The sequence below is a fragment of the Ursus arctos genome, unplaced genomic scaffold (genome assembly GCF_023065955.2).
Source record: "Ursus arctos isolate Adak ecotype North America unplaced genomic scaffold, UrsArc2.0 scaffold_20, whole genome shotgun sequence".
NCBI lineage: Eukaryota > Metazoa > Chordata > Mammalia > Carnivora > Ursidae > Ursus > Ursus arctos.
In genome coordinates, this window is record NW_026622875.1 from 46917390 (window position 1) to 46941159 (window position 23770).

Here is a 23770-nt window from a genome sequence, read left to right on the forward strand (position 1 = left end):
GGGGCGCAGACAGCGGAACCCACGGCTGGGGCGTGTCGCGCAGTTACGAGGAACCTCCCTGCCTCCGCACGTCAGTTGTGTTCTCAACCCGGGCAGGAATCGAGCTTAGACCGAGAAGTCTCCTGGCACCTCCGGACGTGGGAATCACAGGCTTGGACATCAAACCCACGCGGGTGAGAGCCAGGAGACGGGAATTAAATTGGGAGGCGCGAGCGCCCCTGCCACACCCCCCTCTACATTTGGGTCGCAGCCCTTTAAGAACCCGTTCATTCAGTACTCCTCCGGGACCGGGCGGGGAAATCGCTCCAGGATTGGTCGGTTCGGGTGCGGGTGTCGCTTAGCAGCAGCGAATGGGGAATTCAAGACTTGCGCATGCGTACCATCGCCTACCTGCGCCTGGGCCGCCAGTGACCTGGGCCGGGTCCGCCCGGTGGGCCGAGGTTGCCGAGGAGGCGGCGGGTGGTACGGCGGCGAGGCGGCGCGACGGGCGGGCGCTGACTCCCGGAGGCCGCCGTCGGGGCGAGGTGAGGGCTCGCGGGCGGAGGCGGGCGCCGCGGCCCGTTAGCCGAAAGCAGGCGGGGTCGGGTGTGGCGCAGGGCGGGCCTGGAGATGGAGGCGGCCCCGGGCCCGCCCCGCCCTCAGGCCCGGCTTAGCCCCACCCGGCTTCGTGGGGTTTCCCGGAGTCATCTGTCCCCCTTTCTTCCCCCGGCTGCTCTGCGGACTCGGGGACAACCGAGGCGCGCGCCTGCAGGAACCCTAATCTGACAGATGCGCGTCGAGCGCTGCTCCCAGTGGGAGGAGAAGGGGTGTGTCTAAATGAGAGAGGGGGCGATCGTTTCCTTGATTATCCACGAAGACCCTGTCAGAGTGCTGTTTAACTTTAATAGCAAACTTTCCTTAGCATGCCGAAATTATACGACTTGGGTTACCAAATACTGGGTGCATTGGACCAGCTTTTCCGAACATCAGGTTTGGAAGGTGATGTACATTTGTGTCCACTATACGCTTACATCTGAACTTCCAGAGCCAGAGGAATAAAGCACTTGGGGGAAAATTAGGTTTTTAGAAATCGGAGCCACAGAAGAATATTCCCAGTGGCGAAAAGTAATTGGTGAAATTTGTTACATGGTCAGAACAAAAAAAATAAGGCTCAGACTGTTGGATAAAGTAATCTTAATTAAAATTTACAAAGGAATTCATCCTGATAAAGGTAATTTTAGGAAAATTAAAATGTAAATAATTGAAAGTGGTTTGATTTGGTAAATAGAAATAAGTTGATATAATAGAGTTTGCTCTGGAAAATACATTTTAGACGATAGTTGTTATAGGTCCAAGTATTTGTGTTGACAACACAGAGGACATCTTGGAGTCGGAAAGTTTTATTCTTAGAAGGAGCCTCAAACCAGCTGCATCCAAAAGGTGATTGATGGTCAGAGAGGAAAACTGACTTATTCAAAGTAACGCAATGAGTAAGGAGTAATTGTAACAAGTGGAACCCTAGCCCTCTGTTCCTTCTATTAACAGGTCTCTGATTAGTTAAGTAGTAAGGCTCTAGGAGAAATAGAGTAGCTGTAATCCCAAAGATTGGATTTAGAGAGGCAGAATAAAGTGAAAAGGTTACATAGGCTTGTGAATATTTTGAGTAAGGGAAGTTTGGATTTGAATCCTGGCTCTATCACTTATGCCTTTGGGGCTACGGTTTTCCCACGTGTCCCTTGTAGATTATGTCTACCTCATAGATAGTTATGAGCATTAAACAACATTGTAAGTTTATAAGTTCCTAGCACAGTGCCTCGCATTTAATATTAGCTGCTATCAAGTTCAGTCCTCTACTCTTCTTAGCTATCAAAGAGTTGACCTCAACCCCCTCTCCCACCAACACTATCCTCAAGCAACAGGGAACAAAGGATCCTGAGTGATCTACAAATTGGGTAACCAGTTCTCAAGTCTTGTGGCTGAAGATGAATTCAGTAAGGCTGAATTCAATAACTCAATATTGTTTTCTGTATTGTATATTCGAGGAGTAGGTAATATGCCTTATGGTGAAGACTTGTTTGTGTATTTGAGTGCCAAATGAAACTTGTTTTGCTTGTTTATGTTACTCTTTTGCAAGGCTTGGTCATGGCCTGGTCATTTAATGCTGTTTTTCTCTCACGTTTTCTTTCTCTCTCTCTTTTGGAGGGAGGAGGGGGAGGAGTATATGTGGTAGGGATTTGGCAGAGGTCTAAGTGTAAGGGGGGAGGAAAAAACCAGTGGGAACAAGGGTGGCCTCCAGCTAGGCACAAAGTCTTTGCTGGTAGAATAGGGATAATCTATGACATGAGCAGTTTATAAATAGATGCTGAGAAGAGGATTTAGGAAATGGGGGAGGCAGATTAAGATACAATTTTTATAAAGCCTAATAGTAACTTGGGTGCTGTATATTTGATGACTAAGTCAGTTTCTACTTAAAAAAAAATCTATTTATATAAATGTTTTTTTCTCTCCAAGTAGAAATTTATTGTGGAACGGTGCTCAAAATATAGATCAGAATCTGGCAAGATCTGCAGACCCGCATTTCTTGTCTCAGTGGGCAAAAATAAGGCAGCTCTTAGGTCATTCATTCATTGTCTTAGCAGTTTTTACTGAGGCCTTCTTCATGTGTGCCAGACATGGTGTCAGGTTATGGGGCCTACTGGCCTGTAGAAGGAGCTGGGAAGACCTGGAAGACAGACTAGGGTCTCTGTGGAAGAACTCTGAGGGTGCTTTTGTCCTTGTATAATTGATAATGTATTTTTTTCTATAATTGTGGCATGATTTTCCAGATTTATACCACTACTTCTTGTTTTTTAAACCGAATACTAGTTATCTGCAAACAGCTTTTATTTTAATTAATTCTGAGATTAGAGCACCTTCCAGTTTGGAAATGTCATGTGGTTGCGGAGCTGCTAGCTATAAAACATGTTTTTCAACGTTCAAGCATAAATCATTGAAACTACAGTTAATTAGCAGAAAAGATTATCAGTCTACTTATAGAGATAGTCAAAAGTGACACTTAAACATAAAAAGCAGATAGGAGCATTATTTAAGTAAGTGGTATAAAGACCTTCAGTTAATACTTTTTTCTTCAAATTTTATTTAAAAATAATTACAGGAAGTTGCAAAGATAGTACAGAGAGGTCCCATATACCCTTTACCTAGTTTCCCCCGTTGGTTACATCTTACCTAATAAGGATAGTATAATATCAAATCCAGGAAATTAACATATTGATATAAAGTGTATATAGTTCTGTGCCATTTTACCATCTTCCTTTTGTTCTCCTTTCTAATCACACCCATTCCCCTCCTCCCCACCATCCCTAACCCTTGGCAGCCACGAATCATTTCTCCTTCTTTGTAACTTTGTCATTTTGAGAATGTTACATAAAAGGATTCCTATGGTACATGACCTTTTGAGATTGGAGTTTTTTTTTTCAACACAGTGCTTTTGAGATCTATGCAAGTTGTTTTGAGGTTCAGTAGTTCCTTTCTTTTTACTGCTGCATAGTATTCCATGATACGAAAGTACTGTTTTATTTAACCATTCACTATTTGTAGGATATTGGTTGTTTCCAGTTCTTAGCTGTTATAATTGTACATAGGTTTTTGTGTGGACATAAATTTTCATTTCTCTGAGATAAATGCCCAGGAGTGTGATTGATAGATCATATGTTAATTGCATGTTTATTTTTATATATTTTTATTTTTTAAAAGATTTTATTTATTTGTGAGGGGGGGGGGAGAGGGAGAGATAGTGAGAGAGCACGAGCAGGGAGGAGAGGGAGCAGCAGGCTCCCCGCTAAGCAAGGAGCCCAGTGCAAGGCTCAGTCCCAGGACACTGAGATCATGACCTGACTGAGCCACCCAGGCACCCACATGTTTAGTTTTTAAAAAAACACTGCCAAACTACTTCCCTGAGTGACTCTACCATTTTATAGCCTTACCAGCAAAATTGAGAGATCCAGTTCCTATGCATGCCTTGCCAGCATTTGATATTTTCACTTAAAAAAATTTTAGCTGTTCTCATAGGTATGTAGTGTTATCTCATTGTGATCTTAAGTCACTTTTCCCTTAGTTGCTAGTGATACTGAACATCTTTTCATGTGCTTATTTGCCATCCATGTATTTTTTTTGGTGAAATGTCTGTTCATGTACTTCGCCCATTTTCTAACTGGATTTTTTTTTTTTACTGTTGAGTTTTGAGAGTTCTTTATAAATTCTAGTTATATCTATATATCAGATATGTGGTTTACAAAATATTTTCTCCCAGTCTCTGGATTGTCCTTTCATCCTTTTCACATGAGCTTTTGCAGATTGATTATTTTTAATTTTGATGAAATCCAGTTTACTGATTTTTCTTTTGTGGATTATGCTTTTGGTATCATGTCTAAGAACTCTTCCCCAAGTCCTGAAGATATCCTCTTGTATTTTCTTCCATTTTTATAGTTTTACTTTTTAGATTTACATTTGATACATTTTGAATTGATTTTTATGTAAGGTGTGAGGTTTAGGTCAAGACATTTTCCCCCCTATAGATATCCGTTGGTTCAGCACCAACTATTGAAAAAACTATCCTCCTTCCATTGAATTGCTTTTGCACCGTTGTCAAAAATCATTTGGCTGTACTTCTGTAGGTCTATTTCTGCGTTCTCTGTTCTGTTCTATTGATCTTTGTGTCTGTTCCTCTGCCAATACCACACAGTCTTGACTAGTATAGCTATATAATAAGTGTTGAGATAGGATAGCATGGTTTCTTCCACTTTATTTTTTTCAAAATTGTTTTAGCTATTTTAGTTTCTTTTCCTTCCCACATAAATTCTAACATAGTCTTATCTTTGCTCATTTATTTAAGACTTCTTTGATTTCTTTCAGCAATGTTTTGTAGTTTTCAGCATAGAAGCCCTGTAGATGTTTTGTTATATTTATACCTAAGTATTTTATTTTAAAAATTATATCTTCATTGAGATTTTTTTGGTGTGATTTTAAATGGTATTTTGTTTTTAATTTTGGTTTCTATGTGTTCTGGTAGTTTATAGAAATACAGTTGACTTTTGTATGCTGATCTTATGTCTTGCAACCTTTTCGAATTCATTAGTTCTCGGAGGTGTTTTGGGAGGCTCCTCAGGATTTTTCCTGTAGATTGTTATGTCATCTGCAAATAGGAGTAGGTTTGTTTCTTCCTTTTGTATCTGTGTGCCTTTTATTTCTGTTTCTTGCCTTATTGCACTGGGTAGAACTTCCAGTAATGTGTTTAATAGTAGCTGTGAGTGCAGACGTCATCATTCCTGAATTCAGAGGGAAAGCATTCAGCCTTTAACCATTAAATATGATGTTAGCTATAGGCTTTTTGTAGATGTTCTTCACATAGTTGAGGAAGTTCACCTCTATTCCTATTTTGCTGAAGGTTTTATCATGAAGGGGTGTTGAATTTTGTCAGATGCCCTTTCTATATTAATTGATATTATTGTGTGATTTTTTTTAGCCTGTAAATATAATGGATTATAGTGATTGATTTTACTATGTTAAGCCAGCCTTGCATCCTCACTTCGTTATAGGTCTAATTCTTTTTATTATATTGCTGAATTCTGGCAATATAGCAATTGCAAAATTGCTAATATTTTGTTAAGGATTTTCACATGCAAGTTCATGAGGATTATTGGTCTATAGTTTTCTGGGTTTAACATCAGGGTAATATTAGCTTCATAAAAAGAATTTGGAATTGTTTCCTCTTCTTTTATTTTTTGGAAGAGATTGTGCAGAATTGGTGTTAATTGTTTTTTTACATTTTTTACATTTTTAGTAGAATCCTCCAGTGAAACCATCTGGGCTTGGAGATTTCAGAAGTTTTAAAATTACAAATAAAAATTTCTTACTAGGAAATTTGGTTATAAGATTATTTAAATTATCTATTTCATATTGGGTGAATTATGGTAGTTAGTGCTTATTGAGGAATTGACTGTTTCATCTACATTGTCAGATTTATGGGTATAGAGTTGTTTATAGTATTCCCTTATTATTTTTCTAATATTAGCCTTTGGTGCTATAAATTTCCCTCTTAGCACTACTTTAGTTGTGTCCCAAAATTTTTGATATGTTTTCCTTTTTATTCAGTGTATTTTTAAATTTCCTTCGAGACTTCCTTTTTGACTCATGGGTTATTTAAAAATGTGTTGTTTAATTTTTAAGTGTTTGGAGGGTTTTAGTACCTTTCTATTATTACTTTCTAGATTGATTACATTGTAGTCCCAGAACATATTCTCTATGCATTTTTAAAAAATCTGCTGAGGTTTGTTTTATGGCCCACATCTATCTTGTTATGTGTTCTGTGGGTGCTTGAAAGGAACTCTGTTGTTGGAGTGTTCTATAAATGTTGATTACATACTTCGGTTGATAGTGTTGTTGAGATCTTCCATATCTTTGCTGGTTTTCTATCGATTGTTGAGAGAGTAATGTTGAAGTTTTCAACTGTAATTGTGGATTTGTCTATTTCTTCTTTCTCTTTATCAATTTTGCTTTACCTATTTTACAGTTCTGTTGTTTGGTGCATGTATGTTTAGTTTTATGTCTCCTTGGTAGATTTATTCTTTTCTCATTATGTAATGTTCTCCATCTTTGGAATTTTCATTGCTTTGAAGTCTGCTTTATCTGATATTAATATAATTCATCCTTTTTTATTATTTGAGAGAGAGAGGGAGAGAACATGGGCAGGGGCAGAGGGAGAAGGAGAGAGAATCCTCAGGCAGACTCCCTGCTGTGCATAGAGCCCAATGCAGGCCTCTGGCCCAGAACACTGAGATTAAGACCTGAGCCTGACTCTTGATTCAGACACTTAACTGGCTGAGCCACCCAGGTGCCCCACTCTTTCTTTTGATTAATGTTTGTGTGGTATATTTTTTCCATTCACTTACTTTCAATCTGCCTATATTGTTATATTTGGAGTGAATTTCTTATAGATAGTAAATAATTGGGTCATGCCTTTTATCCAGTCTGTCCATCTCTGTCTTTAATTGCATATTTAGGCCATTTACATTTGATGTAATTACTGATTTATTAGGACTTAAATATGCTCTTTTATTTTTTGTTTTCTGTTTATTATTTTTTATTCTGTTTTTTTCCTGCATCCCTGTGAATAATTCAGACATCTTTTAGAATTCCATTTTTATTTATGTATAGTGTTTTTGCGTGTACCTCTTTGTATAGCTTTTTTAGTGGTTGCTCTAGTATATAGCTGTGTACATGTGTATACTTATATATGCATGCACATCTATGTTTGTGCATATTTATGACTTATCACAGTCTCCTGGAGTCAGCATTTTGCCATTTCAAGTGAAGCATAGAAATTTAACCTCCCTTTATATCTCTGTGACCTCCCCCATTTGCAATTGTCTTACATATTTCCTCTAAATACATTGAGAGCATCAGAAATGTTATAGTTATTGCTTCAATCATCAAACATAATACACAGAACTTATGAGGAGAAGGACAATCTCTTTTTTTTTCTTTTACTTTATTTTATTATTTTTTTAATGATTTTTTATTATATTATGTTAGTCACCATACAGTATAACCCCGGTTTCCGATGTAAAGTTCGATGATTCATTAGTTGCGTGTAACACCCAGTGCACCATGCAATACGTGCCCTCCTTACTACCCATCACCAGTCTATCCCATTCCCCCACCCCCCTCCCCTCTGAGGCCCTCAGTTTGTTTCTCATAGTCCATAGTCTCTCATGTTTCATTCGCCCTTCTGATTACCCCTCCTTTCTTTATCCCTTTCTTCCCCTACCGATCTTCCTAGTTCTTATGTTCCATAGATGAGAGAAATCATATGATAGTTGTCTTTCTCTGCTTGACTTATTTCACTTAGCATTATCTCCTCCAGTGCCGTCCATGTTGCAGCAAATGTTGAGAACTCGTTCTTTCTGATAGCTCAGTAATATTCCATTGTATATATGGACCACAACTTCTTAATCCAGTCTTCTGTTGAAGGGCATCTTGGCTCCTTCCACGATGTAGCTCTTGTGGACAATGCTGCTATGAACATTGGGGTGCATATGGCCCTTCTCTTCACTACGTCTGTATCTTTGGGGTAAACACCCAGTAGTGCAATGGCTGGATCATAGGGTAGCTCAATTTTTAACTTTTTAAGGGACCTCCACACTGTTTTCCAGAGTGGCTGTACCAACTTGCGTTCCTACCAACAATGTAGGAGGGATCCCCTTTCTCCACATCCTCTCCAACAATTGTTGTTTCTTGCCTTGTCTATTTTTGCCATTCTAACTGGCGTAAGGTGGTATCTCAGTGTGGTTTTGATTTGAATTTCCCTGATGGCTAATGATTTTGAACATTTTTTCATGTGTCTGTTAGCCATTTGTATGTCTTCATTGGAAAAGTGTCTGTTCATATCTTCTGCCCATTTTTTTATTTGTTTATTTGTTTATTTGTTTCTCATGAGTTTGAGAAGTTCTTTGTAGATCTTGGATACCAGTCTTTTATCTGTAGTGTCATTTGCAAATATATTCTCCAATTCCGTGGGCTGCCTCTTAGTTTTTTTGACTGTTTCCTTGGCTGTGCAGAAGCTTTTTATCTTGATGAAGTCCCACAAGTTCATTTTTTCTTTTGTTTCTCTTGCCTTTGGAGATGTGTCATGAAAAAGGTTGCTTTGGCCGATGTCGTAGAGGTTGCTGCCAATGTTCTCCTCTAGGGTTTTGATGGATTCCTGTCTCACATCGAGGTCTTTCATCCATTTGGAGTTTATCTTTGTGTATGGTGTGAGAGTGTGGTCAAGTTTCATTCTTTTGCATGTAGCTGTCCAATTTTCCCAGCATCATTTATTGAAGAGACTGTCTTTTTTCCACCGGATGTTTTTTCCTGCTTTATCAAAGATTAGTTGCCCAAAGAGCCGAGGGTCCATTTCTGGGTTCTCTATTCTGTTCCATTGGTCTATGTGTCTGTTTTTGTGCCAGTACCATGCTGTCTTTGTGATCACAGCTTTGTAGTACAGCTCGAAATCCGGCATTGTGATGCCCCCAGCTTTGTTTTTCCTTTTCAACAGTTCCTTGGAGATTCGGGGCCTTTTCTGGTTCCGTACAAATTTAAGGACTATTTGTTCCAGTTCTTTGAAAAATGTCCTCGGTATTTTGATCGGGATAGCATTGAAAGTGTAGATTGCTCTGGGTAGCATGGACATTTTAACTATGTTAATTCTTCTGATCCATGAGCATGGAATATTTTTCCATCTTTTTATGTCTTCCTCAATGTCTTTCAAGAGTGATTTATAGTTTCTAGAATATAGGTCCTTTACGTCTCTGGTTAAGTTAATTCCAAGGTAACGTATGGTTTTTGGTGCTATTGTAGATGGGATGGATTCCCTAATTTCTCTTTCTTCAGTCTCATTATTCGTGTATAGAAATGCAACTGATTTCTGAGCATTGATTTTGTATCCCGCCACATTACTGAATTGCTCTATAACTTCTAATAGTTTGGGAGTGGATTCTTTTGGGTTTTCCATATAGAGTATCATGTCATCTGCGAAGAGAGACATTTTGACTTCTTCTTTGCCGATTTGGATACATTTTATCCCTTTTTGTCCTCTGATTGCTGTTGCCAGGACTTCTAGTACTATGTTGAATAATAGTGGCGAGAGTGGGCATCCTTGTCGTGTTCCTGATCTTAAGGGAAAGGCTTCCAGTTTTTCCCCATTGAGAATGATATTTGCTGTAGGCTTTTCATAGATGGCCTTTATGAGATTGAGAAATGTACCGTCTATTCCTACACTCTGAAGGGTTTTAATCAGGAAAGGATGCTGTATTTTGTCAAATGCTTTTTCTGCATCAATTGAGAGGATCATATCGTTCCTGAGACTTTTCTTGTTGATATGATGTATCACGCTGATCGATTTGCGAATGTTGAACCACGTTTGCATCCCAGGTATGAATCCCACTTGGTCATGATGGATAATCCTTTTAATGTACTGTTGGATTCTTTTAGCCAGAATCTTGTTGAGGATTTTGGCGTCCATATTCATTAGGGAAATCGGTCTGTAATTCTCCTTTTTGATGGGGTCTTTGCCTGGTTTGGGGATCAATGTAATATTGGCCTCATAGAATGAGTTTGGTAGCTTTGAGAAGGACAATCTCTTGTATTTTCCCATGTTTTTATTCTTTCTGTAGTGTCTTCTTTTTCCCAAGATTCCTTCTTTTATTATTTCCTTTCTGTCGAGAGAACTTCCTTTAGCCATTCTCTTAGAGCAGGTGTGCTGGCAACAAATTCTTTTAGTGTTTTTCATCTAAATATGTTTTTAATTTTCCTTTTCATTCTCAAAGAATATTTTTGTTGAAAATACAGAATTCTGGGTTGGCAGTTCTTTCAGCACTTGAGAAATATGCTTGCTTTGGGCCTCCATGGTTTCTATGAGAAATTTGCTGTCATTTGAATTATTCACCCCCCCCCCCCCCGTATTATTTCTTGCTGCTTTCAAGATTTTTTCTGTCTCTAGTTTTATTAAGTTTGACTGTTGTATTTGTTGGCATGGATTTCTTTGGGTTTATCCTTTCTGGGGTTTATTCTGCTTTTTGAATCTGTTGGCTTATGTCTTTTGTCAAATTTGGGAAGTTTTCAGACATTTCTTTGAATACTTTTTCAGTCCTGCCCTCTTTCTCCTTGCTCCAGTGATATGTATGTTAGATAATTTGTTATGTCCCACGGTCCCTGAGGCTCTGTATAATATTTTTCATCTAATTTTTCTCAGATTGTTCAAATTAAGTAATTTTTATGTTCTGTCTTCATGTTTCCTGATTTCATTCATTCTTCTGTCCCCTCTATTTTGCTGTTGAGCTCATCTATTGAATTTTTTACTTCAGTTATTGTATTTTTTAAATTCTAAAACTTCCATTTGGTTCTTTGTATCTTCTATTTCTTTGCTGTGACTTTTAATTTTTCATTTGTTTCAAGTGTGTTTATAATTGCTTATTGAAGCATTTCTATGATAGTTACTTTAAAGTCTACCATCTTGGTGTTAGCATCAGTTGATGGTCTCTTCTTATTCAAGGTGAGATTTTCTTGGTTCTTAGTATGGCCAGTGAATTTTGATTGAAACCTGGACATTTTGGGCATTATGTTGCGAGACACTGGATCTTATTTAGATCTGTTTTAGTTCGCCTTTGTGTTAGCAGGGGAGGTGGGAGTATAATCTCGTTAGTGCCAAGTGGGAGGAAAAATTCAGGTTTCCCCACGGGGCCTCTTTCTGGCTCCCTGAAGGGAAGAGAGTGCTCTTTGTTGCTGGACAGAAGCAGGAATTCTGTCTCCTTAATGATACAGCGGGAGAGGTTGGCTCTTTGCTGCCTGTAGCTCCCTACCCGGTCTTCTCTGACACCCCCGCTGCATGGAGAGTTGGGGGGGATACCTCACTACTGTCAAGCAAGAGTAGAAGTCTGGGCTCTTAATTCAGCCTTTGTTGTGGATATATGATGGCTACAGGTTTTTCTGTGGTGTTTGACTGCAGTGGAATGTTTTTGTCTAAAACTTTTCTGTTTTGCTAGGCTGCACATACCTTTGCTGCTTCTTTGGCTAGAGAGAGAAGGCTTTTTTTCATTGCTGGGGCTTTTTTTTTCTTCTTTTTGGTCTACATTCATTGCCATTTTGGGGTTGCCAGCTTCTTCAGCACCAAGACCGGGATATATGAGGCAAAGAGAAAACTGAGCAAGCTGACATTCTGACATTCCTCAGTTCCCAAATTCCCTAGCCAGTCTCCCTTCTTCACTCCACCTTTCAGATGTTTATTTATGTTTATCTTATATGTAATCTCCATGGTTTTTAGTACTATTGGGGGAGTAGGAAAAAGTACTTAAACTACACCTTTTCAGAAGCAGAAGACCCAGTTCATTCTTTTTTGAGCAGCGGTCAGATCTCTTATTCAAGTAGAGACCATCTCATCATAGCTCATAACCTGAATTTGCAAACACCAGACCCCGTCTGTATGCAAAGCTCATACCAGGGCCTGCAAAGACACAAAGATGAGCCTCTCCCTGTTTGTATTGACATTTTTTTCATCTTCTGCAATACAAAGTACATTTCACAGAGGAAAAAATGCTGTTGTCTCTGTTCTTAGACACTTGTACAAAAGTGTGTAAAATCCCGCCACTCCTCGGGCAGCTGCCATCCTGTACACTCACTCATATATGTGCATAAACACAGGTAACACTTAATATCACAGTGTCCCCTTCATTTAAGCATCATAAAAATTTTAAAATATCTTAAATGGATGTGTTTTTCACTAGTTTGCAATACTAGTAACTTGATAGAACTGACAAACGGTTTTATTTATCTTGAATGCTCTTGTTTGAGGAGAAGCAGGTTTCATCACCGAAGGGATCAGGTGGGTGAAGTAGAGAGCCTGGAGGGGATGTGTGTCTCCTTTAGAGAGTAGTAGAACTGGTTCTTAGATTACTCTCCCTTGGAAAGGTCACTCTTTTTCCTGGTTCAAATCAATACCGGGCACACAGTAGATGTTCTATAAAAATAGCACTAGAGAGGATATTTGGGGTTGACAGTTGGAATATGTGCATACAGCTTTCCCTTAAAGAGCATACATAGACTTTACTCAGCCCCCTGGACAGTACCTTTCTTATTTTGCCTTGGGGTGTTTCTGTCCTGTCTCTGACTCTCTTGGTATCTCATTGATTCATTGTCTCTCTCTCTCTCTCTCTCCTTTTTTAGGTGTTGGGGGGTTGGGGGGCGGGGGGCAGGTAGGGAGGAGTACTCAGTGTCTTTAAATCTTGGACTACCATTCTTGTTGAAGTTGTTGTTGTTCTTTCTTATCAAGTAGTGTTCTCAGAACATCTTCATTACAGGTACTCTTCAGCACTTCTCTATATGCATTGCAGAATGGCCATACCTTGCATTCACTGAGATAACACTGTTCTCAAGATAGCAAGCAAGTTGTAGTTCTTGTTTCGTCCCTAAGCCCTAGTCTCACATTGATCTTGTAGTCTTCCTTTGTCTCTATCAGGGCTTTGTGCCCATAAATCTTTAAAAAAATTATTTCTAAATTAAATATTTCAAATATTCGCAAAAGCATAAGAAGGTAATGAGATTAGCCTCCATATACCCAAGCACTGATGACCTCTTCGGTGCTGGAGGTCTCAGCATTGGCCAAGCAGCTGGTGTATAGCCCACAGGGCCTTGTGGCAGTTGGCCAGGCCCTGCCAGTGGTGCTGGGAACTTAGCAATTTTGTGTGTGGAGGTATTTTTTCTGGGGCTTTTCACATTTTTACTCCTCAGTGGAAAGTGTAGGGAGATGGGACAAATGGACTTTGTAGGCTCTGTGGGCTAATAGCCCAAGTTTTCTTTTTGCCTTCTCGTGTTCTTATACTGCTGCAGCCTCTTTGTGGGTAAAATGGGAATAATTATTCATTTATCCATTCTAGATATGGTCTTTATTCTTAGAACTTACACTTAGGTAAAGGAAATGATATATTAGTAAAATAGGAAACAGAGAGATAGGCTCTCTGAGAACTTAGAGGAGGTAGAAGTACTTCTGGCTGGACAAGTCTGGGAAGGTTTCATGGAAAGGGTGAATTGGAGACAGTCCTTGATGTGGATTTGCATATGGGGAGATCAGAGGAGTAGCAGACACAGGCAGAGAATACATGGAGGCACAGAGGTGAAGAGAAAAGTGTACATCATAGGGGTTCCGCTTTCCTCCTGCTCATAGGAAGTGAGAGGTCAAATGAGGTTACATCTTTGGAGTTCTTTGAAAGAAAAGGCCACCAGCTTATGTACCTGGTAATATCCTATCAATAGAGGACCTCACAAACCCAGTCTGTGCAACAGGATGTGTGGGTGCGTGGAAAGACCCATGAAGGCTGCAGTGGCCGCCTCACTACTCCCTGGTTGCGGGGCTACAGGGGCCTACATGTGTAGGTTATGCCTGTGCTGGCACCTGCAGAGTTAACGGATGGGGCTAAAACCTAGCCAGGCTCTGCTAGCAGAACTGGTCCAGGCTGTTTCTGCCCTGAGAAGCACCTTGTTCTGATTTGCCAAGGGCATCATGAGGGCTCAGAATCTGCTTCCTTTTGTTTCTTAGTAGTGCCCACATATCATGGCCAAATATTTATGATCTCACTGCAATATAATTTGTTAAATGACTTCTTTTAGCCATCTGTAGGGACTCAGTCATCATTTTGAAGACTGGCTTGATATCAAACATTTGCAGAAATTCAGAAGGACACATTCTACTCTCTCAGTTCCATTTTTGCCTTCTGTTCTCCCTGCCACCAACTCAGGTTGAATGCTCAGAATCCCTCCACCACAGGTGAGGATGAGACAACTAAACTGCTCAACACCTACCTCCCTGGGTGACCTGAAGTGCTCAGGGTACTGGACCCCACCCCTGCCCCTTCAGTATCAGGGTCTTCCTGTCCCTTTGAGGCCATCTTGCTACCTGTGTCCTCGTGACCCCCCTGTTGTTGCTGTTGCTCCTGAACCTTTCTGGCACTGTTTCCTTGCTTCTCTATTCCTTTCTCCCTCATCCTAGTTGGTTTAATTCTGGAAGGTCAGAGATTTGTTAGAGAGAAGGAAAAGGAGGATTACAGGTGAGGGAGAGCCAGGAAGGAAAACGAAGGAGGAAGATAGGGAGCAACATAGCAGTAGAGGCCAGGAAAGTAGTAATACAGGCCACATTTGCAGTTCCACTGGGGGTGAGGGTGAAACAACCAGAACGACGTTCCAGGGACAGAAGCGTCTCTGTCACCACCATCTGCCCCAGTAACAAGCTGACCTTGCTTTCCTCAGGTGTCCTCATGACTTCCCCTGCCGACCATGTCTATGATCCTCTTTGCCTGTGTGGTGAGGGTGAGGGATGGACTGCCCCTCTCTGCCTCCACTGACTTTTACCACACCCAGGATTTTCTGGAATGCAGGCGACGGCTCAAGACTTTAGCCTTGCGACTGGCCCAGTACCCAGGTCGAGGTTCTGCGGAAGGACGTGACTTCAACATACAGTAAGCAAGCGTGTTCACTTTTCCAGAACATCTGCAAACTTTGGGTTACTTTTAACCATATGTCGGGGTAACATTAGGCTGATCACACTGTGTGTTTAGAGTGGGTCTGCTGTCAGACAGTGGTCTGAGGTGGTGGGTATTTACAGCCATAGAATCGAGGGAGCAGGATTGCCCCACCCTTGCTCGGAGCATGCTGCTTGCCCTTCTGTTAGTGGAGTGCTCACGAGCATCAGGAGACTTGGGTTCAATCACTTTTCATGCCTTTAGTTTGGTAGTTTATTCTGCCTTAGATGGGGGCAGGGGGAGTCTAGATTATAACATCAGGGAAGGAAAAGGACGAGAGTGGGAAAGCCAAGAAAATAAAAGACTCATGGTTCTTTTTTTTTTTTTTTTTAAGATTTTATTTATTTATTTGACAGAGATAGAGACAGCCAGCAAGAAAGGGAACACAAGCGGGGGGAGTGGGAGAGGAAGAAGCAGGCTCCCAGTGGAGGAGCCTGATGCGGGGCTCGATCCCAGAACGCCAAGATCACGCCCTGAGCCGAAGGCAGAAGCTTAACGACTGAGCCACCCAGGCGCCACAAGACTCATGGTTCTTGCCTTTAGTTTTTCCTTTTTAAATTTTTCACCTTTTTAAAAAATTTTTAAATTTTAAAACTTTTCTTATGTAACAGCAGCAGGGGAGTGAATAATGAACACAAGTAGGTCCCTTTTCTTTTCTTTTTTTTTTTTTTTAAGATTTTATTTATTTATTTGAGAGAGAGACAGCCAGCGAGAGAGGGAACACAGCAGGGGAGTGGGAGAGGAAGAAGCAGGCTCCTGGTGGAGAAGCCTGATGTGGGGCTCGATCCCAGAACGCAGGGATCACGCGCTGAGCCGAAGGCAGATGCTTAACGACCACACCACCCAGGCGCCCCATGCAGGTCCCTTTTCTGAAGGAACTTAAAGTCTCATGAGGAAACAAGAGCGATATCTAACTGAATATAATAGAGTGGGGAAAACGCTCCAGCGGAAGTAGGAATCAGGTGGTTCCAATAATCCTAGTAATGATGGCTAGTGTTATTCAGTGTTTTCTATATGGCAGGCACTATCCTAAGCGCTTTCTTGGCTTGTGAGGTGGGTGATAGTATTGTACGTGTTTACAGAGGAGGAAAGTTAGGTAAGGGAGCTAGCTGAGGTTGTCCTGTTCGTATTTGGTAAGGCCAGGATTGGAATGCAGGCAGCTGGGCTGCAAGGGCTGCTCCTCATGTGTTATATCGTTTCTTATTCTAGGGCTTAGAGCAAGAAGCCATTCTACAGAAGGGATCGAGGGCTACAGAGGGTTTGAAATCTCAAAATGGCTTGTCATAGATTTTACATCATTGTTTTCCATTATTTAGGCCCTCACTTACCAAGTCCTTTCTGCTCCCCTTGAACAGTACATTTTTAGTTGACCTGATAAGATGGGGTCATTTTAGGGGATTTCAGCTTCGGAATCAGAAAAACGAGAGAAGTCCCGGCTTGATTCCAGACCTGGTGGTGTGGTCAGGCGAGAAGGGACCGGCCTGAAGGGGGCGCCAGGTGGCAAGTACGTGCTGCTGTCACCCTGTGGTGTGGGTTCCAGGTGCTCAGGAGCAGAAACTGAGCTGCATCTGCCTGCATTTGTGGCTCCTTTCTCCGGGTGCCTGAACCCACCTTCCTCCCTGTGCCTTCCTCATTATTCTGAGTATCTAACATCCTATGGGAACTTGGTGCTGAACTGCAAATAGGAAAACTTTCCTCGGATAAGAAAAAGAAAAGAGGTCTGTGACTTCAAATGACATTCTGGGTGCTTCAGTAGTTTTTTGAAAACTGGCATGTAAAATGTTCTGTTCATTCGTATTTTGGATTAAATAGTCCCCATTGTTTTCACAGCTGAAACAGGCTCCCTCTTCCCCCCGCCCCCGCACAGGTGAGGGGTACTGTAGCTCATTTTACAGTTAAGGAGTTGAAATATTTTCCCACACTTACCATTAGCAAATGACAACAACAGGAATGTATTCTCTCAGAGTTCTGGAGGCCAGAAGTCTGAAATCAAGGTGTCATGCTCTCTTGGAGGCGCTAAGGAAGACCCTTCCCGTGCCTCTCTACTACCTTCTAGTGGTTGCTGGCAGTCCTTGTCATTCCATGTCTTGTAGAAGAGTTACTCCAGTCTCTGCCTTCTTGGTCACATGGCCTTCTTCCCTCTGTCTCTGTAATGAAATTTCACACCAGTATTGGATGGAGGCTTCCCTAATCCATTATAACCTTATTTTATCTTGATTGTATCTGCAAAGACTATTTCCAAATAAGTTCATATTCATAGGTACTGGGAGTTAGGACTTCAACATATTTTTTGGGGAGACACAAGTTAGCCCACAAATAGAAATACTCCCATCCCAGAGAGACTTAAGTTCTTCTGGAAAGTTCCTTGTATAAGGAGGAAGTTATCTTTTTTTTTAATTGACAAAGTTTTTATATAGAGACTTCCAATTGTGAAAAGATAGAACAGTATAACCTAAAAACTCTTTGCCAGAAACATCCTGAAATGTGGGTAAATGTATATGAAAAATTGTTTTAAATGTGTAGCTGAGCTTGAAAGAAAGAATTCCTGAGGTGCCAGAAGTGAAGGGGAACAAAATGTTAGGGTGCTAAGTGTGTGAGCTGACACTGAGGTTCCTGGGTAACCAATCATGATAAACTCAGGACTTGAGTCTCAGCACGCATAAAGGGCTCTGGGTTTATGTCGGCTGAGGTGTTGGAACAAGACCCACACTTGAAGAAGGCATTCTTGTCAGGCGACAGCCCTTGTGGAATGGTGATAAGTGAGAAATAGCTGCCCACCAGTACAGGAGCTGCTCATTTCTACTTGGCTTTGAATGGAAAGGAAAAACAAAATCTCTTCTAAGACATTGAAGCCCTGCTTCTGTGCCTCATGTAGGATTGGGGTTTAAGTTTATTCCCCCCATGGTCTAGAAATTCCTAAGCCAAGGTTCAATGATCAGTCTTGGTTCCAGACTGATGACACTCCTGGAGTAGCTGGCCAAAGCAAATGGAAAACCACTCTGGAAGGAGTGTGCCCCAACTCAGTCGTTGAGAGAGTCTTACAGAAAAAAAAAAGAAGTTCCACACTGGTGCCCTCTCACCAAAAATTACAGAGCACCAAAGGAGCTCTTCCACAACATGTGGGAGTCAGTAGACCACAGAGAGAAGAAGTCGAGTCCCCGAACCTGAAATGATAGCACGACAGTCTGAAAAGTAGTAGAAGGAGGAAACTCTGCATCAGTTTTATGAGACCAGAATAACCCCAATACCACAACCAGATGGAGACAGTGCAAGAGAGGAAAATTATAGGCCAGTCTTAACTTCGCATAGACACAAAAGTCCTAAATAAAACATTAGCAAAGTAAATCTGGCAGTTGTGTGTATGTGAATATGTACAAACTACACCTTTATTTCAGGATGCCGGGATGCTTGAACATGAGAAAGCTATTGATGTGGATTAAAAAAGAAAAATATTTTGCTCTATAGATGCAGAGAAGTCCGAGGCTACCTCTCCCTTGTGGAACACGCATCCCTCATGCAGGAATCAAAAAGAGTGATCACACGCTGTCAGTGGCAAATAACTGCTCTCTAGTTTAGAGGAAGGACAAGAAGGGCACAGCTGGTAGGCCCAGCTGAAGAGACAATACACACGCAGCAAACGGCTACAGGGCTGTTCGAGGCCAGGCAAGGGCAGGGCACAGGCACGGCTGTGTCTGAGTATGGGGCCGGAATACAGGGTCTGCTCCCTGCTAATGCAGATGTTGCTCTTTTGTTTCAGTTTTTCTTCTTTGCGGGATGTGGCTTGCATGGCTATCTGCTCCCGCCAGTGTCCAGCAGCCATGGCCTTCTGCTTCCTGGAGACCGTGTGGTGGGAATTCACGGCTTCCTATGACACCACCTGTATTGGTCTAGCCTCCAGGCCATACGCCTTTCTCGAGTTTGGTTTGTAACCTTCTTTCTTACATATTGCTCTCTCTTACGGCATTGTATGTGTCGAACTAGATGGTTTAGATTTGGCTTTGATGATCAAGGAAAACCCCTGGATGTGCTATGACATGTCCCTGGAGGTCAGCCTGGTACCCTGAGATTTCACAGTGATTGAAGTGGCCCGGAAAGCTTCAAGGCTTAGCACTAGCTTCCCATCTCCTCAGAGCCTGAGGCAGGGTTGGGGAATGGTGAAACCTGTTTCGTTTATTCCCCATAGTCCTCTGAAGCAGGGGTCCGCAAACTGTGGTCCGAGGGCCAGCTGCCTGTTTTTGTAAATAAAATGGAACACAGCTGCACTCATTCTTTTATGAGTCGCCTGTGGCTGCTTTGCCCCTCACCAGCAGAGTTGAGTAGTTGTGACAGAGACCATATGGGGCCTAGAAGCCAAAAACATTGACTACCTGGCCCTTTAAGAAGGTTTGCCAACCCCTGCTCTAGAAAAAGTACTACTCAGCGGGTGGTATGTGAACCTATTCGCCTACCCTGAGGTAGGTACAGAGCGAGAGAAAAAGTGTTCAGGAATCCATACAGTAATTTGACATTCCTGCAGTCTTTTTATTGCATTTAATCAGTCTGCATCCATTTGGAAATAAGAAAACTGGCCCTTCGCTCAGAGGGCTGAGAAATACTGCTCTGGAAGAGGGTAGTTTTTTCCTAGGCGTTGCCAGAGAGGCCTTGTAGAGGCTTGATAATTATAGTGTATGCTCTGTTTCTCTCACGTGAGTCAAGTCGTCCTGCGCTCTTGGGAGAACAGGAGCTGAGGTGGGCGTTGGGGGGCCTTCTGTGGCCTCTGTGTAGACAGCTGCTGTCTCTGCGATGCTCTCGAACGAGAGGCTGGCCGCAGTTGGTGGGTGCAGAGAAGCGTTGCCACATGTGCTTTCTGGAACTACTGCCAGAGCCCTCAGACTCCCTCATGTGGCCCACCAACTGGTGCATTTCTTTGTCACCCAAGAGGTGCTGGGGAAGTCCCTGGGATGCAGGCCTCTGCCTGGTAGACCTGTGACACAGACAGAAGGTTCTCCCCAAGCCTCACTATGAGGCCTCGTTCACTGCTGCTCTGAGCCCCGCTTCTTCCGCAAAGAGGGCACGCTAGCCCTGGACAGACCACAGCTGTGGTGTCCCTAGGCTGTCAGTCCATTAGCAACCATGGGCTGTGTTCTTCACCCCCCTCGGCTCTGCATGTGCCTAAAGGATCTGATCTGTGCCTGATCTGACAGCAGACCCTTCCCCGGCATCATGTTTGCTCCCTACTGAGTGAGAGGAGAATGTAATAGTAGGTATTCTAGGTATGCATTACGCATCATTTTGCTTTGCCAATATGTATGAAACTGTACTTCAAATACTAACTAAAACTTGGTAATGGGTTAATACTAAGAAATATAAAATAATTAAAACCAATACCTTTCAAATATATAATCTCAGTTTGTATAATATATTCACATTTATTTGTGATTTTTTTTCTCACATGCCTTTTTTTTAGGGTAATTAATTCAAGAATAACTGTCTCCCTTTTTTAAGCTTTAAAACATTCTGTGAATTGCCCTGGATTGTACTGTCAGCAGTGGCTGAGCTAAGACTCAAGCCCCTATCCCTTGACTCCCTTATCGCTGAGGTTCTGGAAAGCATTGTTCCCTTCTCCGTAGACACTCCTGTTTTAAGTATTATGTGCTGAAGAGATCGGTGAGACCAGTAATGACGCATAGTAATCATTTGACCTTTGGGTATACCTTGACACTCTGGCTGACTTACTCGCTGGCTTAGAAGTGTAAACTTCATTTCGCACTTATTGTTCTATGATACCCATTCTGATGCAGCTGCTTAACTTGGGTTGCTCTCTTTTTGCAGACAGCATCATTCAGAAAGTGAAGTGGCATTTTAACCATGTAAGTTCCATTCAGATGGAGAGCAGCTTAGAAAAAATTCAGGAGGAACTGGATTTCCAGCCTCCAGTGGTTCTCACTCTGGAGGACACAGATGTGGCAAATGGGATAATGAATGGTCACACACAGATACACTTGGAGCCGGGTAAGTGGTTCGCTGCGCTCTGGTGTTGATGACGGTGAGGTGACGTTAGGTATTTCAAATGGACATTGACTTTTTTTTTTTTTAATCAGGGAGGTGTTTTTGGGGGTGGGTGCATAAAATATGTGAGGAAATATATGGACTGATCCTGTTTCCTGGTGACTGTCACAAAACACTTGACTGTTACGATAGTGAGTTGATGGGGGAAGGGGGCAACTCATGATGACATTCGGGAGAGTGACTTGGCGGGTCGTTCTCTTAGCCTGGGTGAAGTCTGCAAGTTTAAACATAAAGGAAGTCACTTACTAAATTGTATAGATTTGTACATGCTCTTTCTCTCTCTCTCTCTCGTTTCTCTCTATTTTTCCCTTTGACAGTGAATCCTTATCTCATCTCATCACTTAGTGCAACATTGCAAATCTCCACTGAGAAACTCCTGTCCCCCTTGACGGAGGGAGGGAAGGGTGGTGGGGATGAGAGCAGGCTGGGCCAGAGCTGTGGCTTCTGTTGCTCTCACTGTCTGGTTCCCTGTGAGTCCTGGGGACATCCCTCTGTCCCCGTGGTTTACTGAACTGAGTGCCCCCCACGACACAGTCTGGCATTAACACCATTAGCCACTCAATACCTAGCATGTAATAAAGCATAATTTTTTTTGCATTCCTTGTTACAATTACACACAATTATAGCAATTTTTAAATAAAGTGGATATTTACATCTGAAGCATTCTGTAATGGTGTAAGAACTGAATCCTTCTTTGAAAGCTAGAGCTGTCTACACTATAACAGTCTAATTATTTTAACAATTTTTTTTTTAAGATTTTATTTATATTTTAACAATTTTTATACTAAACTCATTGCTTGAACTTTAAAAGTGGTGTATTAAAAATGTTCACATTTTTGGCTTAACTTTGTGTTTTGATTTAAACTATTTTGACCAATCATTCCTGTATTGGCTCTCATGCCAACCAATAAGTTGTCATTTATACTGGGAATGGACTTAACTTCAGTAGAAGGAAGACTGGGTATTTAAACCCCAAGCTGCTTCTTTTGCCTTATGTAAAGATGGGGTAACTTTGTAATATGTATTTTGTTTTTTAACCTCTTAGACAAGAGAAGCAAAATCCAGAAAATGTCAACTTGCTTATCTTTTTAGGACATTTTACTGTGGTTTGACTCACTCTATTGTCCTGAGGCTAGAATCTTACAGGTAGCATGTTCTGTTCTACCAGGAACTTTGATAAAAGCTCAGTGAAAACTCTAACATACTAACAAAAGGCATCAGTTGGGTTGTGGGTAGATACTTGTGTGTGTGTGTGTGTGTGTGTGTGTGTGTGTGTGTGTGTGTGAAATGTAAGGACAAGAAGGGATGGTTTTAAAAGATCACAGTAAGAGAATGGGGGGGGGGGTGAGTCACCATTTAATTGTGTGACCCAGAATCAGCCTTAGCAGGTATCTTTGAAGAGAGAATGATCATTTGTTCTGGAGTTCCAGAAACAGCTTATAGCTCAAATAATCGATGTTGCCCTCCTCTTCTCAATTATTTTAGAGTTTAAGAAACTGCATTTGCTGCAAATTGCTTTAGAAGCACAGAAGACACTGAATACTGTCCTTGTTCAGACATTGAGAGTTGAAGTATATGATAGAAATGCTATCAGAATTTGACAACCAATTTACAGATAAAGCCATAAATTGCTTCAAATTGGGATTTCTCAATTTAAGTCATATTGACATTTTATACTGGGTAATCCCTCGTTGTGAGGGGCTGTCTTGGGCATTGTAGGATGTTTAGAAGCCTTCATGGCCTCTACCCACTAGATGCCAGTGACACCCTGTTCACAGAGTTGACAACCCAAAATGTCTCTAGGCGTTGCCTGATGGCCCCTGAGGGGCTAATTGCCCTGACTGAGAACCATTGCTTTAAATAGAAAGAAAATCAGACCTTGAAAACCTGTGCTTACTCAGAGAAGGACCTCTTTCTGGAAGAACTCACTTCGGATTCCAGATCCATTCTGTCCTTCATTTCTTGCCTTTTTTGCTCTCTAACAGCAACTGCTTTTAATTAATACGTTTGTAATTCTGTTTAACATACTGAGCCTATCATTAGTGGAGGTCTAGTTAATGTCTTTGTTTATTTTTCTTTCATATAGAAATTATTTTCACTAGACACTTATTTTTTTTAATTGTGAAGCTCCTAATTTCCGAATGGAACCAGTGACGGCCCTGGGTGTCCTCTCGCTTATTCTCAACATCATGTGTGCTGCTCTGAATCTCATCCGTGGGATTCACCTCGCAGAACATTCTTTACAGGTAACCTTTTTTATTATAGTTTAAATTAAAGGACCTATGTGGGGATACAGTTTACTCATAGAGTTATTATGCACAAAGATTTCAAGTTTTTAAAATTAAAATATGATGTTTATGTTCAGGTTTATTCTTTATATTTGGTTGAACAAATATGAGACTTGCTCTTTTGTATCTGTTGTCCTCAGAAGCCAAAGGGGCTGCCGGGGGAGCTGGTGAGAAATAGCGTGCTACGGGGACATCCGTTGGGCCCCAGGAGTCACTCCAGGGGCCCGATTGCTCAAGAGCAAATTTGATTCTGAGACTTTGAGGTTCAGGCTGTTTCTCCCTTGGAAATGCAGCCTCCTACTCTGATCTATATCGTGCAGGTGCCACCTTCCCCGTGGTTTTGTCAGGGAA

General features: G+C 41.6%; 1 protein-coding gene across 5 annotated transcripts in view; it reads left to right on the forward strand.

Moving 5' to 3' along the window:
* Nucleotides 1-23770, forward strand: part of SEC22C (SEC22 homolog C, vesicle trafficking protein) — a 50681-nt gene that overhangs the window by 19236 nt on the left and 7675 nt on the right. The window contains exons 1-5 of one of the 5 annotated variants that reach the window (XM_026496815.4): nt 15-173; nt 14812-15020; nt 18841-19004; nt 20895-21074; nt 23259-23377. In XM_026496815.4, coding sequence (XP_026352600.1) covers nt 14839-15020; nt 18841-19004; nt 20895-21074; nt 23259-23377 — 645 coding nt within the window. In that variant the 5' untranslated portion in view covers nt 15-173; nt 14812-14838. Of the gene's footprint in view, nt 1-14; nt 174-358; nt 525-14811; nt 15021-18840; nt 19005-20894; nt 21075-23258; nt 23378-23770 lie in introns of those variants that run through there. The other 4 variants (XM_026496814.4, XM_044383322.3, XM_044383323.3 and 1 more) reach the window with 4 other exon arrangements.